We start from the raw sequence: 20,022 nt of genomic DNA, 5'->3' as shown, positions 1-20,022 counted from the left end.
CACTGGAGGGACTTAAAGGTATATTTGAGCAGACCAAACGAAAAAAATAGTGAATGTAAAGATAAGACAATAGAAATTATGAATTCAGAGAAACAGAAATAAATACAGTTTGAAGAAAAGTGACCAAAGCCTAAGGGACTTGTGGGATACCATCAAGTGGACCAACATACACACTGTGGGAGTCTCAGAAGAAGATGAAGAGGAAGAAGCACAGAGAATACTTGAAGAAATAATGGCTTAAAATGTCTTACATTTGACTGAGTAAAGTCAAAAATATGAGCATCCAAGAAGCTGGCTTATTTCACTCAAAATGAAGTTTCTAAGATATTTCTGCTGTTGTGTGAATTACAATTATTGTTATTATACAATTATATAGACATCCAATAAATATGTTTTACATAATATTATTTGTATAACATGCCATTGCATAATATTCAATGTTCCCATTAAGACTCTAATGGATATTTTAAGGAACAAGCCATCATTAAACTTTTTTTCTGCTAGATTTTCTCACAGTTGCTTCTCAAAAAAAAACAAAAACAAAAACAAAAAACCCCAAACACTTGTTTTGGTCACAGAGTGGAAAGGACCTATAGATCTACTTAATTTCCCTTTGGAAAAGATTAGGAAGGCATTGTGGTATTGGAATTAAATGTCTCTAACTGACCAGAGGTAATATATGTTTTCTTTTAGGCCTGAAATTAGTGTTATGTTTATATAACTTCCTAAATGAAATACAATACTTTGGGGAGAAAAAAAGTCGTCTCTTGCTCTTAGAGAGGACAACAGAGTAAAATAAATGTTCTGAGCTGATAAATAAAGGTAGGTAACTACGTCCGCTCTCTTGGAGTCAAATTTTCCTCAAAATTTTCTCAAAGTTCAACACAATACTAAACACAATGCTAAAAACACAATTACTAAAATGCTAGTCAGCTCTTCCCGAGCTCTGTACAAATTTTGCAGATGCAGCTTTGATTTGTTTTACTCCTCTTGAGAGAACGTAGGCTTTCACCAGAGTATTTTTGTAAATAGTCATTTTCCTCAGAAAATTAAATCTCAGCTGTTTAAAGGTTAACAGGGTCTTTCTGTTATAGCTCTAAAGGATAAGCCAACCAAGGATTGACAACAAAGAATATGAAAGAGAAGGCAACCATTCATTTGCCAATGGAAAGAGCAGAAGGCTGAGAGGTGATTGTAACAGTCTTTATCCTTAAATAGATAGATAACTCTGGACTAAAGTAGCAAATGAAGGGAGTGGATCTACTAAAGATGGAGAATCTTGTTTTTACTGTCCTCTGAAGTTATGGTGGTAGCAAATTCAAATGTATATGGTAGCCAGGTAAACAGCCTAAATAACTACAGTTGATAACTCACATGAAAGAGAGAGTATATGTCCTATCTCAAAGAGGCAATGGCTCCTCATGGCCAGCCTGTTGTTACCAAAGTGAAATGTATGCCCAATGTCTACAGGTCTTCTACATTGTAATAAGAAGCAAAAATTAAGGGTACCATGTAATGATCTAACTTATAAATATTATCTCATCTTTATAAATTATCTTGCCCAGCAAAACAGTTCCAGACTATATTCAGCCTGTGGGCCACGTTTAGCAAGCTGCCTAATAATTAATTAAATGTTGAAAACCAGTGGTGCAATAAATCAAAACCCTTATCTTCTGATGATAGAAGATCTGGCTGACTGGCGATTTCTTGTTCAGGACCTAAGATCCAGCCCAAAGTTTCTGACCACAAGACATGGAAGTGGAGGTCAGAGTGCAGAAGGAGACCATCTCTTATAGCTCCTCTGCTTCCAGGGAGTAGTAGTTGACTGCCCTGTGCTTAGAGATGAGAAAATACAAATCAATATCTCACCTTTCCTTAATCCTCGCCCACTTTAAAGCCTCAATTGAAAATAGAGTTCCAGCATCATCAAAATGATGATAGTGAGAGAAAACACAAGAAAGCTAGATTATCTTAGAGTCTCAAAGGAACATAAACAGCGTAAAGTCAGAAAGTCTAACGTGTTCTGTGCACTTGCCCCAGTACCTAGATAAGTTGGCACGTTGTAGGAGCTCCATAAATGGACCAGGAAGGATAACAGTAACTTCAGGAGTGCAATCACACTTAGTAAAGTATGACTTGATCAATATGCTCACATGATTAAATTTGTTTCAGCCAGATAACAGCAAGAACTGTTATGAAAAAGACTTAAGAGATAAAATGCTGAAGAGACTAAAACAAGGTAAAATCTGGAAGGAAAATAATGAGGAACTAAGAGCATTGTATTAGTCTGTTTTTACACTGCTGACAAAGACACATCTCAGTGAGCAATTTAGAAAGGGAAGAGGTTTATAGGACTTACTGCTCCACCTGGCTGGGGAGGCATTACAATTATGGCAGAAGGTGAAAGGCACATCTCACATGGATGGAAGCAAGCAAAGAGCTTGTGCAGGGAAACTCCCATTTTTAAAACCTTCGGATTTCATGAGACGTATTCACTATCATAAGAATTGCACGGGAAAGACTCATCCCCATGATTCAATTCCCTCCCACCGGGTCCCTCCCACAACATATGGGAATTCAAGGAGAAATTTGGGAGGGGACACAGCCAAATCATATCAAGCAGCAAGATTAATTTTCCTCTCCCCTATCAGAGGAAAGAATCCTTTCAAACATGGGAGACACTTTTATGTGAAATCTAAAAAGTTGATTCCATAGAAACAGAGAGTTAAAAGGCAGTTTCCAGAGGCTGGAAGAAGGAGCAAGGCGGAGAGAGGGGTGATATTGATCAAAGGGTACAAATTTTTAATTAGAATAGAGGAATACATTTTTGTGACTTATTGCATTGTATGGGTTCCACAGTTAATAATAATGTACTGCATATATTAAAATTGTCTAAAAATAGATTTGTAACATTCTCACTACAAAAAGAAATCAGTTGTTGAGGTGATGGATATGTTAATTAGCTTGACCGAATCTTTCAACAATGTATACATAGATAAAAACATCATATTGTGCCTCACAAAATATACAATTACTATGTGTCAATTAAAAATAAATAAATATATAATTTTTACAAACGAAAAAATACATGTGAAGCATTTTTTTTCTTTTTGCATTAGAAATATTAGAACCAGAATTTCAAATTGCAATTGTCTCCAAAGCTCTTTGCTTTCTAATGGATTATGTTTCTATTTATTTCTTCCATTAAAAGCCACAATTAAATGACCTGGTAGTACTTCAAAACTTTGATTTTTAAATGTCTTTAAGATTTCTTTAAATTTGACCAGTTTGTATGAATCCACAGTATATTTCAGTTGAATAATGACAGAGCAGGAAGGCACTTTGTTACACACAAAAATCATTGACTTTTGGAGATGCCATCAATAGTCATTTACAGACTAGAATACTTCAGTCTCAAAAGTAAAGATATTTTCTCCTTTATAGGCAGCACATTGCATTTTATATGGTTGTTAAGATTTATAGATTCATTCTCTAGTTTCCATAGGTGAAGTAATTTCAGACTCACATAACCAAAAGAGATAGAATTTCATTGTATCGAATTCTCTTTCCTTCCCTTTCTACCTAATTAGTGAAAATCTGTTTTTCAAATGGTAATGTCTCAGATACTGACAGTAAGGATTTCCGTACTTTAAAAAGTATGCAGTATGCTCCATGCCTGGACTTTGGGCACCTCAGTCAGTGAATATATCTAAATATAGAAATAATGAAGATCTAAACAATTATGAGATCCACTAATATTAAGAGAAAACAACGATGAAATTGATAATTGTGGAAACATGGAGTGCAAGTTTACAAGGTATTTTACATAATCAAAATAGGTAAAATGCTACTGATAATATGACTACAATGTGGAAAGAAAATGTGCCTTCGAATTTGGCAATGGAGAATAATTAGTGACCTGCAACAAGAAGAATATCATTTTAATCTTGGGATTAAAGCATGATTGAAAATGGGATTGAAAGAGAATGGGGAGTAAGGAAATGGATATTCAATATAGACAGCAGGTTTCATAATTCTTTCTTTTTATAACAAATAGAGTAGTAGTTTAACACCTTTTACACATTGTAAAAAGGAAAGATTCAAAAATGAAATGAGAAAGAGGTCAATATTCATATGCTGATAGTAAGTGATATAGTATGGACAGAATAATTTATGCTGAAGAAAATAAATGCAGGATAAACATTTCTTAACAATAAATGAGGCCAGGCACGGTGGCTTATGACTGTAATCCCAGCACTTTGATAGGCCGAGGCGGGCAGATGACTTGAGGTCAGGAGTTCGAGACCAGCCTTGCCAACGTGGTGAAACTCCATCTTTACTAAAAATACTGGGTGTGGTGGGGAGCACCTGTAATCCCAGCCACTTGGGAGGCTGAGGCAGGAGAATCGCTTGAGGCGGAGGTTGCAGTGAGCAGAGATTGCACCATTGCACTCCAGCCTAGGGGACAAGAGCAAGACTCCATCAGAAAAAAAGAAAAAATGATAATAATAATGGAGAGAATCCATACAGCAGTAGGGCAATAGAGTTGACCATAGATAGGAATGTGGAAAAACAGAAAATGTAGTCTACGAATACAGATGCATATCGTTTGGTAGTTGTTAGTGTGAAGATAAATAAGTTTTCTTCTGGTGGCTTTTATTTTCTCAGGGATGTAAGAAACCAAAGACAGTTGAAACTTCAATAGAGAAAGGATTGATAATGGTGTAAAAAGATAAAGATAGAATAGTAGGCTAGGATACTCGGAAATTCAATTGATTCAGAAGTAGGACTGTCAGGCAGCACCAAGGGCTTTCTTGAAATTTGTGGTCAAGAAATCAAGGTAAGAACATTCTCTCTCTCTCTCCCTCCCTCCCTCCCTTACTCCTTCCCTCCCTCTCTCTCTCTCTCCACTCTCTCTCTCTCTCATTTCTCTCTCTCTCTCTGTGTGTGTGTGTGTGTGTGTGTTCCTTTAAGCACATGCATTTTTTTTTTTTTTTTTTTTTTTTTTCTGACAAGTAAGAGTGATTTTAATAATAAGTCCTATAATGTAGGCTGGGAACATGGGAAATAAGGATTCTTTTTTTTTTTTTCTTCTTTTTTTTACAAGAGTCAAAATGGGCAGTCTGAAAATAGCATTAATCAACAATTCTTGGAAGACTTGTGTGTTTCCTACTCATCTCTTCAGCTAATGTCATACCAGCCTCTTGGTCATTGCTCTGTGCTTCTTTCCTGCTGCAAATTCTATTCTCCCGGTGCTTTATTTTGTCCTGTGCTAGAAACTGCATTGATATTTTACTCTCTAAAGTTCCACTAACACATTCTTTTTGTGTTATAGACTTTCACTAAGGGTTTGAAGAAATAATTTAGAACACAGTAGAATAAATAAGTTGACTTTTATGTGTAGATCTTTTAGCAATTTGTTGGCTTTTTTGAACAGAACTATCTAACTGGCCCTTGGGTTCTGGCTCACCAAAACTTGTCAAATCTATTTTCTCACTGTGTATGTCCTCACCTCCATCTCCACCTATCATTTCCTATGAAGGGGAAAAGACCCACCAATAATGACATTTAAGCTTTATAAAATACAATAGCTGGCTTTGATACTCACTTACAAATAGTATCAAAATCACCAGTCAGGCATTCCCATTCATTCAGATTTTTCAACTAGCATTTTGGTGGTTCTCTCTTAGATATTAACTGATATTCAAGGATTTTCTCATATTAAAAGGATACCTCTAAATAAACAGATACATAAACAAGAAAATAGTACATACACACAGAAAAAAAGAAATTTTGAAACACTGAGGCAAGACAGGAAAAAAAAAACATACAAAAAGCTTTATAAATATTATTTTAGATAAAATACAAGATATTTTGTTCACAAACATTGCAGAATGCACTAAAAATATTAGGTAGATAGACAGTTTTAGGGAACAGAAATGAAAGTTAAATATTAACAATGCAATAGAGGCACTGGAAAAGAAGATGTAAGTAAATCTTTCCTCAAATAAGCAAAAATAAAAATAAAATTAGAGAGGAATATTGATATGGTTACAATAGTATTAACAATGACTTCTGACTAATAACATTTTTTATATAATTGTGAGGAGGAAGGAGTAAGAAAGCATATGTGGTTAGGGGGATGGTGATAAGCAAGCCAAGTTTTAATTATCCATAGAAACAATTAGATATGGGAAACACAGAATAGAAAAGTTCAAGAAAGAGTAGCATAGTCGTGCCATTTAGAAATATAGAGGTAAACAGCAGAAGTAGTTAAGAGTGTTGAAAGAAGTTGCTTCTGGAAGCAAGTCTGCTGTGTTTTCTATATTGGAATATTATTCTCCCACCTCCTCACTCCTGCTTTATACAGGCAAATCACACCTTTTCCAGAGCTGTCGCTGGTATAATACTTCTTTCTTCCTAGTGTCATTATAGAATTGGTTACCTGATTCTGTAACTGTTAAGTATAGTCATTGCTAAGCACAGGGCCCTCATTACACATACACAGAAAAAGCAAAGCATTTTGAGGAATCAGTGAATCTGTAAGTCCTTTAAAACCAGATTAGTCTTTGTACATCATGTGTTTTTTTCTTAATACCTCAGACTGTAAGACTGCTAACTATAGCTAAAATTCTGAGGTGCTTCTCCTATTTAAGACATGATGATGCTTTTTTTAGATAATCATATATACATGCTATGAAGATTGTAATGTCCCGTAGACATATCAAAGCTTCTTTTTTGCTTTACTCTTTTCTAATTATTCTATTACATAAAAAATATAAATATCAGTTAGTAAGGAACTATTTTATCTTTATATGTAATTAAGTGTAATTTTGGTTCTTGATCTCTCTCTGTATCTACCTACCTCTCCCTTTGTATACACATTTGTTTATGTGTGTTTGTACCAATATATTATAGGCATCTTGAACCCAAACTTAACCAACTTTTTCCATAGATTCCCCTTAATGTTCCATTGAAATTCACTTCTCCAACTCCTTACCTTCATCCTGGTCCCCATAATCATTTGTTTTTAATTTCTTTTTACAATTTTTCCCATGGAAAGTTAATGCCATATATGGCAACTAGGCTATTATATCTCATATATATCTACATAGACATATTTATATATATTTATTTGTAGGTTTCTGTGTATATTTTATACACATATGTATAAGATATTTTATAGTATATATACACACACACATATATATGTATACACACACTCTAGTATATATATTATACTGGCCTTATTTTATATATTATATACACACATATATATATATATACACACATATAATATATAAAATAAGGCCAGTATAGTATATATATTAGAGAGAGGTAAATGTGAATAAATTATTTTTTATGGTCATAGCTTTCTGTCAGAACTTTGAGAGGTAAATTCTCCAACCCTTCTAGGAAGCAGTATTGCCAGTCTCTGACACACCTGGCCTGAATTGATGCCTGAATCAATTCAGAATTTACGGAATCTATTGAGACACTTTGTCCATTCTGATGACTGCATAGCAAGTTCACCTTATGTCTCATGCTATTGCATTAATCCAGGTGCAAAAACTACCCCCTAACAACTGCATGTGAGCTGGGTTTTTGTACCCTTATCATATTTTTTTTGAAATTAAAAACAAAGCTCATTTCTTTCAATATGAGAAGCCTAAAACAGTGTTAACTGAAAGTCATACACATGAGGACAAGGTATTGATAGTAGTGGCAGGAGATTAAGGTCTGAATGATGTTGTATAGCAGATTCACTGTGTCAAGTCTGAACATCTGGAATGTCATCTGTGGGAAAATTCAACTTCTTAGCCACTGTATTTTAATATTTCAGCGTTTCTTTGTTAGCAATCTGAATGAATATATTCAGTTATACATTTTGTTCATATCCTTTATAACTATCTCCGATTACCTTACATATTTAGTTGTATTTTGTTCAATATCTCTCTTTACTGGAACATAAGCTCCTTTAGGGTAGCGGACCTTCTCTGTTATGTTCACCAGACTTTACTGAGGGCTTTCAACAAGGCTTGGGACATAAGAGGCACATACACATTTGTGACATTAGCAAATAGGAAATGCAATTGTATTCTGCGTTCATTAGTGGTTATAACTCAATAAAGGAAGATACTGGCTATTAAAATTTGCATCTGGATAGTAAATCTAGAATATAAATCTTCAATAGTAAACCCTGTGAGTTTTACTCCTTCTTTGTAGTTGTTCCTCTTGGCATTTAAGCTGATATAAGGGCTTACTTAAATAAACATTGTTTTAAGAAAAGCCAAAGACAGTCTATAAAATAAGTTAATTAAAAATACTATTAATGTTTGTAATTCAATGAAATAAACATCATTTGCCAATGTGCAATTTCAATGTGTAAGATCCAGCTTTTGATAAAGGAGAAATGGATTTGCGAGTTCTAAGTGATAAAGGCAATTTTACAATGAGATTTTGGATTTGAAATGAGGATGAGACAGCTTGGACATAGTGAGCAAAGCCCAAGGAAGAGAACATGGAAGTCAAGAGTCTATACCAGTACACAGTACCCAAATACCAAGGATAATGTCTTTCTCCATTGCGTCCAGATTAAACAGAGCAAAAGAGTGACGGATCTTTGAATAAAAAAGATATTCAACTTCAAAACTGATATAACTGAATTTTGTCTTGAAAAAGTCACATGTTGACTTGGCACATTGACATTTTCTTCTGTTAGATGAAATTAGACCCATATATTATATGGAATTCATTATGACAGAAATAACATATTTTTGCACATTTGAGTTGTGAAAGTGAATTTTAAATCTTGTCACATAAGGGAAAAGTGGTTGAGCACAATTCAGTTGCCTGTTTAATGTAGCTCCTGCCTACATTAACAGAAAAAGGAAATGGTAAATGCTGTGATAATAATGTTGCTGTCCTTGACAAAGAGAAGTGATTACCATTAATCTAAAGCTAAATATGATCAAATACCACATATTTTCCTAAATGTTTATGTCTATAGACTTATAGTTATCAAACAAAAAATAAACACTAAACCCTTTGTGTTTACATTATTACAGATGCATAATATGTAATTAGAAATTTGAAGTTGTTTTTACATCTTTTATTTCCCATTCAATTAATTATCTTTTTATTGTATTTTAATACATCTTGTTAAACTAGGAACTCAGGTGACAAATTGTACCAGAGTAGACTAAACTTTGTTGGAGAGAAGAGATAAAATGGTGAGCAAGTAGAGCTGGGGAGTCTCCTCAGATGAACTGATAACTAAATCAGAATTTCACAAAACTGTAATAAGTTCAGTGGATAAAATGCGTGTTATAGAAGAAAAATAACAGAAGCCAAGAGTCTAAGAAAAGATTCGTATAGAAAGTTGCATCTGAGTTATGGTATGAGGATCACTACTTGCAATAACATAAATGGAATATTTTAGGCAGCAGAAACAATATGATAATAATATCTTTACAATAACCAAAAATGTACAATTGGTCAATTGTCCATATTTTACCAAACTATGCTTCTTTATCCATATACTCAAAGCAGATTGTTTTACTTCTTATGTAGATTTGGCATTTGGCAAAAAAATATATTCAGAAAAAAGCTTATTTATCTCAAGCAGAAAATATTAAAACCGAATATAGTCATAGGTTTGCATGTGTATATGAAACATATCCAAGAAAAAAGATGCATCGCTTTGAAACAAACATAATTATATTTTATCATTCTGAACTATTGAATTGTATATGTTTTCTACATGACATTTTCAAAGTTATTATTTCTAAGATAGGAATTAGGCGTTTTAAAAATATTTATACTTTTCTCTCAGATATATAAATATTATTATAGATATAAACACAGATGTAGACATGACTACATGTAATCATATTTAAAGTCCTTAAGCACAAGTTCGTAAACTTTTATCTACAGATTAATAATATATAACTGTCTAGTTAAGAGGCAACTTCTTGCTAAATGAATGAATATTTTAGAAAGCAATATAAATTTATTGCTTATATTCATCTTTCCTACATTTAAATCACTAATAATTAAAACTCAAATTCATAAGTCAATATTCTTTAGGAAAGACAGTTAGACAATACTGCAAATCTATTGATAAACTGATTTATATATTTTGCAAGATAAAACATAAGCCTTTGATTATATGCCATCACTTGTGTACTTCCTGTTCATTAAATTCAGTCAACTCACTACATGTGTAAATTTGGACTATATTTGTGATAGTGTTTAATTAAGAATACGCTAGATAAATTAATTATAGAATGGCTTTAAATAGTCAACTTTGTGAATGTTTATTATCTGTTTCCAATTCTAGATACCACAAGTCTCCATAAGAATAAGAACCATGTCAGCCTTGATCATCACAAAATCTCAACAGCAAATAGAATACAAGGAATAAAATAAAGAAGTATTGAGTTAATTAACGTGTTCTTCAAAGAATGCTCTGATTTAGATAATTAAGAATCATAAACTTTCCTGGTCAGAGTCTTGAAAAATTTATATCCTTAATAACTTGGTTAAATATATTCATAGGTGTAGGCAAAGCTAAATTTTTCTGAATAATATATTTGGTTACCAAATTTTAACCTATTTAATATTGTATTTAATGTTATTTTATCTTTCTTCTATATCACTAATACCATTTCATTAAAATTTTGTTTTTTTTTCTGATGGAACAAAGCTAGAGTAGAAATAAAACTGGAATAGAGAGGGATGTATATTTTGGTTCTGGCTCTGTCACTACCAGATGTATGATCTTGAAAAATATACAAAAGTGTAACATCCTTGTGTTTCAAAGTTTAAGATTCTTTAAGTAAAACCTTGCAGTGTCATGACTCTCTTGAAATGGAACAACCTAACAATGAATAGATTTAAACATCTCACAAAACAGTAATGCTTTAGGAGCCTTGGGAAAAAAAAAAAAAAAAAAAAAAAGATTTTCAGAGAAGGCTAAGAAAAATAAATGCTATTAAGTGTCTGAGAATAAGGAAAAGCTATATCTGTCCATGCATGACAGAGAAGGTCAATTTGAATGTCAAAAGAGCATGTACAGAAAAACAAATACATATAACTTTCTTGAGGGGGAAAACTTATTTTTGAATGTCCAGTCATATATCTTTCTTGGTTTGAACAAAACTGTAACACATATTTCATAACATTTTTTCTATATTCAGCTGTAAATTCTGAAAGTGGTACACTTTTAATTTCTTACCTTCCACTGAGCCTAAAAAAGGACATGTGAGCCAGTGGTGCTCAATGACATATTAGCAGGTTTTGATTGTTATTCAAAAAAGGTTCTCCTTATATAAAGACTCAATACAGTTAGCACCACTCTTTGCCCTTGACTCAAGTGTAGAAATAATGACTTAAGTAATTGCAGCAGCAATTCTGAATACGCGAGCCTACAGTCATGAATTGTAAACTAAGAAAACCATTACCCCATTCTGGTACTATCAAGTCACTGGACCAACAACCAGTAACTGTCTACCTACAGAATTCTTATTATGTGAGAAAAAATGAACCCTATCTATTAAGGACAATAATTAATTGAGTTTTCTTTTACTTGTAGCTGTACCAATATGCAAACATATATTAAAACATCTTAAATCATGTGCCACTGGTAACAACTTAGATAATATCATTTTAAAACAATGCTAAGTACCATATTTTGAAATGAAATTAGAGAGGTTATTAAAAGAAAAATAAAGAACATGTTAATCTTTCAAATGTTAAGATACATTTAAAATATCAGAGCAAGGTGTTATAACAAATAATTTTACAAAATGTGTTTCTTAGTCATGTTGAGCTCAGTGTGTTATTTCTTATTTTAGCACTTCTAGCAGCAGTAACAACAACAAGGTGAATAGTATTGCTAAGTGGATATATATGGTTCGACAGTGATAGCTCAATAATTTTGGAGATAATGGGCAATGTGAAACTTAGAAAGTACACTGTTTTATAGCTGAAATTTAGTGTGTCTTATTTATTATATGTAATGAATTTTGCAGAAAATGATATTTTTTAGGAAGTATTAACTTAATCTGATACTTTTTGTGTATATAAGATTTGTAACCAAGATAACCTCTGAAGCCATCAAGATTTCTCAGAAAAGACACCTGCATATTTCTTTTTAAGGTCATGTAACTTTCTCTCACCTTTTGATTACTTATTCTCTGGAAATACTTCTAGTTCCCTTCCGTTTTTGCTTGCCAATATATTTCCATTTGTCTAGTATTATTTTATTCCCGCTGGCAGAGAACCTAATATTAGATGTATTTAACTACTCATCCCTCAGGATAGAAATCCATATGATTTTAATGCTGCACAAATCAGATGTTAATAAACTGAGATTTGAGATTTAAACACATTATCGTAATATCTGTGGGAATCGTGAAAAAAATCAATATGAAACAAAATAACACAAAAACTATATTATTGTTAGTGCCACATCATTAATACTAGTATGCCAAAACTAAAACAATATAGCTTTTTGTATGTTGTAAATGCGATTTCTCACCAGAAATTTAGAGGGCTAATGCCTCTACCTTCTATGAGCTCCTTGATGACTTTTGCCTTTATGTCTGGATAAAATTTATATTGTGAAATAATTGATGTCGACAGTTAATTCCAATCTTCTTTTGCTGTACCTTTGAATTCACAATGGCTGTCTTTTTATGTAAATGTTTTTAATGCTAAATATATTTTAGAAATGACAGCTGTGTAATAGATATAATAATGTTATTTCTCTCAGATTATCCATACAGAAATACTTTTTCCTGTATTATAGCCATGCAAACATACTGAATTAAATTTACTGTAAAAGACAAAAATGTAAGACAACTGAAAATCTAATCTTAGGATTTAATAAACTGAAGAAAAAACACATAAATTTACTTCTTATTAATTTGTTTTATAAGAGACAAAGTATCTCTTGATACTTTTATCCTGTTTGCATCTGGCAGGTTATTTCAGGTTTTGGAGTATAAATATGAGGTTTCCATTTGCTTGCAAACAGCAATATGTTGTTGCACAGGGGCAGATAAGGATTTACCTGTATAACCAGGGGCACAGATGCAGTTGTATCCATCAGTCTTATAGGCACAATTTTCTTCATCTAGACAAGGTGAGATTTTACATTTATTTACTTCAAGTTCACAGAAGGGCCCATGGTACCGAGGTTCACATTTACAAAAAAATCTGGAAAAAAAGTGGAAAAATTAGAAATATCCATGTAACAATGATATTTATTTATTTATTTATTTATTTATTTATTTATTTATTTATTTATTTATTTTTATTATACTTTAAGTTCTAGGGTACATGTGCATAACGTGCAGGTTTGTTACATATGTATACTTGTGCCATGTTGGTGTGCTGCACCCATCAACTCGTCAGCACCCATCAATTCATCATTTATATCAGGTATAACTCCCAATGCAATCACTACCTCCTCCTCCCTCCCCATGATAGGCCCCGGTGTGTGATGTTCCCCTTCCCGAGTCCAAGTGATCTCATTGTTCAGTTCCCACCTATGAGTGAGAACATGTGGTGTTTGGTTTTCTGCTCTTGTGAGAGTTTGCTAAGAATGATGGTTTCCAGCTGCATCCATGTCCCTACAAAGGACACAAACTCATCCTTTTTTATGGCTGCATAGTATTCCATGGTGTATATGTGCCACATTTTCTTAATCCAGTCTGTCACTGATGGACATTTGGGTTGATTCCAAGTCTTTGCTATTGTGAATAGTGCCGCAATAAACATACGTGTGCATGTGTCTTTGTAGTAGCATAATTTATAATCCTTTGGGTATATACCCAGTAGTGGGATGGCTGGGTCATATGGTACATCTAGTTCTAGATCCTTGGGGAATTGCCATACTGTTTTCCATAATGGTTGAACTAGTTTACAATCCCACCAACAGTGTAAAAGTGTTCCTATTTCTCCACATCCTCTCCAACACCTGTTGTTTCCTGACTTTTTAATGATTGCCATTCTAACTGGTGTGAGATAGTATCTCATTGTGGTTTTGATTTGCATTTGTCTGATGGCCAGTGATGATGAGCATTTTTTCATGTGTCTGTTGGCTGTATGAATGTCTTCTTTTGAGAAATGTCTGTTCATACCCTTTGCCCACTTTTTGATGGGTTTTTTTTCTTGTATATTTGTTTGAGTTCTTTGTAGATTCTGGATATTAGCCTTTTGTCAGAAGAGTAGATTGCAAAAATTTTCTCCCATTCCATAGGTTGCCTGTTCACTCTGATGGTAGTTTCTTTTGCTGTGCAGAAGCTCTTTAGTTTAATTAGATCCCATTTGTCAATTTTGGCTTTTGCTGCCATTGCTTTTGGTGTTTTAGACATGAAGTCCTTGCCCATGCCTATGTCCTGAATGGTACTACCTAGGTTTTCTTCTAGGGTTTTTATGGTATTAGGTCTAACATTTAAGTCTCTAATCCATCTTGAATTAATCTTCATATAAGCAGTAAGGAAAGGATCCAGTTTCAGCTTTCTACTTATGGCTAGCCAATTTTCCCAGCACCATTTATTAATTAGGGAATCCTTTCCCCATTTCTTGTTTTTGTCAGGTTTGTCAAAGATCAGATGGCTGTACATGTGTGGTATTATTTCTGAGGACTCTGTTCTGTTCCATTGATCTATATCTCTGTTTTGGTACCAGTACCATGCTGTTTTGGTTACTGTAGCTTTGTAGTATAGTTTGAAGTCAGGTAGCGTGACGCCTCCAGCTTTGTCCTTTCGACTTAGGATTGTCTTGGCAATGCGGGCTCTTTTTTGGTTCCATATGAACTTTAAAGCAGTTTTTTCCAATTCTGTGAAGAAACTCATTGGTAGCTTGATGGGGATGGCATTGAATCTATAAATTACCTTGGGCAGTATGGCCATTTTCACAATATTGATTCTGCCTATCCATGAGCATGGTATGTTCTTCCATTTGTTTGTGTCCTCTTTGATTTCACTGAGCAGTGGTTTGTAGTTCTCCTTGAAGAGGTCCTTTACATCCCTTGTCAGTTGGATTCCTAGGTATTTTATTCTCTTTGAAGCAATTGTAAATGGAAGTTCATTCCTGATTTGGCTCTCTGTTTGTCTGCTACTGGTGTATAAGAATGCTTGTGATTTTTGCACATTAATTTTGTATCCTGAGACTTTGCTGAAGTTGCTTATCAGCTTAAGAAGATTTTGGGCTGAGACGATGGGGTTTTCTAAATACACAATCATGTCATCTGCAAACAGGGACAATTTGACTTCCTCTTTTCCTAACTGAATACCCTTGATTTCTTTCTCTTGCCTGATTGCCCTAGCCAGAACTTCCAACAGTATGTTGAATAGGAGTGGTGAGAGAGGGCATCCCTGTCTTGTGCCAGTTTTCAAAGGGAACTTTTCCAGTTTTTGCCCATTCAGTATGATATTAGCTGTGGGTTTGTCATAAATAGCTCTTATTATTTTGAGGTACGTTCCATCAATACCGAATTTGTTGAGCGTTTTTAGTACGAAGGGCTGTTGAATTTTGTCAAAAGCCTTTTCTGCATCTATTGAGATAATCATGTGGTTCTTGTCTTTGCTTCTGTTTATATGCTGGATTACGTTTATTGATTTGCGAATGTTGAACAAGCCTTGCATCCCAGGGATGAAGCCCACTTGATCGTGGTGGATAAGCTTTTTGATGTGCTGCTGAATCCGGATTGCCAGTATTTTATTGAGGATTTTTGCATCGATGTTCATCAGGGAGATTGGTCTAAAATTCTCTTTTTTTGTTGTGTCTCTGCCAGGCTTTGGTATCAGGATGATGCTGGCCTCATAAAATGAGTTAGGGAGGATTCCCTCTTTTTCTATTGATTGGAATAGTTTCAGAAGGAATGGTACCAGCTCCTCCTTGTACCTCTGGTAGAATTCAGCTGTTAATCCATCTGGTCCTGGACTTTTTTTGGTTGGTAGGCTATTAATTATTGCCTCAGTTTCAGAGCCTGCTATTGGTCTATTCAAGGATTCAACTTCTTCCTGGTTTAGTCTTGGAAGAGTGTAAGTGTCCAGGAAATTATCCATTTCTTCTAGATTTTCTAGTTGATTTGCGTAGAGGTGTTTATAGTATTCTCTGATGGTAGTTTGTATTTCTGTGGGGTCGGTGGTGATATCCCCTTTATCATTTTTTATTGCATCTATTTGATTCCTCTCTCTTTTCTTCTTTATTAGGCTTGCTAGAGGTCAATTTTGTTGATCTTTTCAAAAAACCAACTCCTGGATTCATTGATTTTTTGGAGGGGTTTTTGTGTCTCTATCTCCTTCAGTTCTGCTCTGATCTTAGTTATTTCTTGCCTTCTGCTAGCTTTTGAATGTGTTTGCTCTTGCCTCTCTAGTTCTTTTAATTGTGATGTTAGAGTGTCAATTTTAGATCTTTCCTGCTTTCTCTTGTGGACATTTAGTGCTATAAATTTCCCTCTACACACTGCTTTGAATGTGTCCCAGAGATTCTGGTATGTTGTATCTTTGTTCTCATTGGTTTCAAAGAACATCTTTATTTCTGCTTTCATTTCGTTATGTACCCAGTAGTCATTCAGGAGCAGGTTGTTCAGTTTCCATGTAGTTGAGCGGTTTTGATTGAGTTTCTTAGTCCTGAGTTCTAGTTTGATTGCACTGTGGTCTGAGAGACAGTTGGTTATAATTTCTGTTCTTTTACATTTGCAGAGGAGTGCTTTACTTCCAATTATGTGGTCAATTTTGGAATAAGTGCGATATGGTGCTGAGAAGGATGTATATTCTGTTGATTTGGGGTGGAGAGTTCTATAGATGTCTATTAGGTCTGCTTGGTGCAGAGATGAATTCAATTCCTGGATATCCTTGTTAACTTTCTGTCTTGTTGATCTGTCTAATGTTGACAGTGGAGTGTTGAAGTCTCCCATTATTATTGTATGGGAGTCTAAGTCTCTTTGTAAGTCTCTAAGGACTTGCTTTATGAATCTGGGTGCTCCTGTATTGGGTGCAAATATATTTAGGATAGTTAGCTCTTCCTGTTGAATTGATCCCTTTACCATTATGTAATGGCCTTCTTTGTCTCTTTTGATCTTTGATGGTTTAAAGTCTTCTTTATCAGAGACTAGTATTGCAACCCCTGCTTTTTTTTGTTCTCCATTTGCTTGGCAGATCTTCCTCGATCCCTTTATCTTGAGCCTATGTATGTCTCTGCATGTGAGATGGGTCTCCTGAAGACAGCAGACTGATGGGTCTTGACTCTTTATCCAGTTTGCCATTCTGTGTCTTTTAATTGGAGCATTTAGGCCATTTACATTTAAGGTTAATATTGTTATGTGTGAACCTGTTCCTGCCATTATGATATTAACTGTTTATTTTGCTCGTTAGTTGATGCAGTTTCTTCCTAGCCTTGATGGTCTTTACATTATGGCATGTTTTTGCAATGGCTGGTACCGGTTGTTCCTTTCCATGTTTAGGGCTTCCTTCAGGGTCTCTTGTAAGGCAGGCCTGGTGGTGACAAAATCTCTAAGCATTTGCTTATCTGTAAAGGATTTTATTTCTCCTTCACTTATGAAACTTAGTTTGGCTGGATATGAAATTCTGGGTTTAAAATTCTTTTCTTTAAGAATGTTGAATATTGGCCCCCACTCTCTTCTGGCTTATAGAGTTTCTGCTGAGAGATCTGCTGTTAGTCTGATGGGCTTCCCTTTGTGGGTAACCTGACCTTTCTCTCTGGCTGCCCTTAAGATTTTTTCCTTCATTTCAACTTTAGTAAATCTGGCAATTATGTGTCTTGGAGTTGCTCTTCTCCAGGAGTATCTTTGTGGGGTTCTCTGTATTTACTGAATTTGAATGTTGGCCTGCCCTACTAGGTTGGGGAAGTTCTCCTGGATGATATCCTGAAGAGTGTGTTCCAACTTGGTTCCATTTTCCCCTCACTTTCAGGCACCCCAATCAGACGTAGATTTGGTCTTTTTATATAATCCCATACTTCTTGCAGGCTTTGTTCATTTCTTTTTCTTCTTTTTTCTTTTGGTTTCTCTTCTTGCTTCATTTCATTCATTTGATCCTCAATCACTGATACTCTTTCTTCCAGTTGATCGAGTCAGTTGCTGAAGCTTGTGGATTTGTCACGTATTTCTCGTGTCATGGTTTTCATCTCTGTCATTTCGTTGATGACCTTCTCTGCATTAATTAGTCTAGCTGTCAATTCTTCCACTCTTTTTTCAAGATTTTTAGTTTCTTTGCGCTGGGTACATAATTCCTCCTTTAGCTCTGAGAAGTTTGATGGACTGAAGCCTTCTTCTCTCATCTCTTCAAAGTCATTCTCTGACCAGCTTTGATCCATTGCTGGTGATGGGCTGCACTCTTTTGCAGGGGGAGATGAGCTCTTAGTTTTTTGAATTTCCAGCTTTTCTGCCCTGCTTTTTCCCCATCTTTGTGGTTTTATCTGCCTCTGGTCTTTGATGATGGTGACGTACTGATGGGGTTTTGGTATAGGTGTCCTTCCCGTTTGATAGTTTTCCTTCTAACAGTCAGGACCCTCAGCTGTGGGTCTGTTGGAGATTGCTTGAGGTCCACTTCAGACCCTGTTTGCTTAGGTATCAGCAGCATAGGTTGCAGAAGATAGAATATTGCTGAATAGCAAGTGTACCTGTCTGATTCTTACTTTGAAAGCTTCCTCTCAGGGGTGTACTCCACCCTGTGAGGTCTGGGGTGTCAGTCTGCCCCTAGTGGAGGATGTCTCCCAGTTAGGCTACTCAGGGGTCAGAGACCCACTTGAGCAGGCAGTCTGTCCCTTCTCAGATCTCAACCTCCGTGTTGGGAGATCCGCTGCTCTCTTCAAAGCTGTCAGACAGAGTCGTTTGCGTCTGCAAAGGTTTCTGCTGCTTTTGTTGTTGTTGTTGTTAACTGTGCCCTGTCCCCAGAGGTGGAGTCTACAGAGACAGGCAGGTTTCCTTGAGCTGCTGTGAGCACCACCCAGTTCGCACTTCCCAGCGGCTTTGTTTACCTACTTAAGCCTCCGCAATGGCGGATGCCCCTCCCCCAGCCTCGCTGCTGCCTTACGGTTAGATCACAGACTGCTGTGTTAGCAATGAGGGAGGCTCTGTGGGCATGGGACCCTCCCAGCCAGGTGTGGGATATATTCTCCTGGTGTGCCCGTTTGCTTAAAGCGCAGTATTGGGGTGGGAGTTACCCAATTTTCCAGGTGTTGTGTGTCTCAGTTCCCCTGGCTAGGAAAAGGGATTCCCTTCCCCCTTGCGCTTCCCAGGTGAGGCGATGCCTCGCCCTGCTTCAGCTCTCGCTGGTCAGGCTGCAGCAACTGACCAGCACCGATTGTCCGGCACTCCCCAGTGAGATGACCCCAGTACCTCAGTTGAAAATGCAGAAATTGCCGGTCTTCTGTGTCGCTCACGCTGGGAATTGGAGACTGGAGCTGTTCCCATTCGGCCATCTTGCTCCCAATAATCATTTATTATATATGATTCATATTTGTATTTTAAATGTAAGACATTTGACATAATTGAAATAAATAATATATATCATTCGTGTTTTCTTTGAAAAAATATAGCAATTCCCCTTGCAAAATTTTGTTCTGCTCAAATGTTCTTGATGTGTGAAATTTTGAAAACCAATGTGTTGAGTAAATAATTACTGTAACCTGATGAATACTAGTATCAAAATGTAGAAATAATTTCCAAAGGAGATATTAAACTTATCAAAACTGTATACTTAGCAAAAATATGTCTTCATACTTTTTCCTTTTAGAAGTCTAGATAAAGAAGCTCTAGAAACTTTCCTTAAAATGTTTTTGAGCTAGATTTTTATTTACAGTTTTTGAGAAAACTCTTCCTAATTAACTTCATTCATCATTTTATAACCACAGAAGTCTAACATCCCCTATGCTCCTTCTTTTACTTCTTCAACCAACATTAATTAATTGAGCACCAGGCATTAGTGAGGTACCCATATTCAAGTGTAAATTAAACTTGATCCTGCTTTTTTTTTTTTTTTT

The 20,022-nt window shown here is 35.2% G+C and overlaps 1 protein-coding gene across 1 annotated transcript in view; it reads right to left on the bottom strand.

The window, feature by feature from the left end:
* The window catches only part of EYS (eyes shut homolog), a 1,801,461-nt gene that overhangs the window by 1,183,909 nt on the left and 597,530 nt on the right, over window positions 1-20,022 (bottom strand). The window contains exon 14 of the mRNA XM_026455461.1: window positions 13,079-13,224. Coding sequence (XP_026311246.1) covers window positions 13,079-13,224 — 146 coding nt within the window. The remainder of the gene's footprint in view (window positions 1-13,078; window positions 13,225-20,022) is intronic.

Source organism: Piliocolobus tephrosceles, chromosome 5, assembly GCF_002776525.5.
Source record: "Piliocolobus tephrosceles isolate RC106 chromosome 5, ASM277652v3, whole genome shotgun sequence".
Taxonomy (NCBI): Eukaryota; Metazoa; Chordata; class Mammalia; order Primates; family Cercopithecidae; genus Piliocolobus; species Piliocolobus tephrosceles.
Note: the sequence above shows the minus strand (reverse complement) of the source record. Positions and strands in the feature narration are given on the sequence as shown.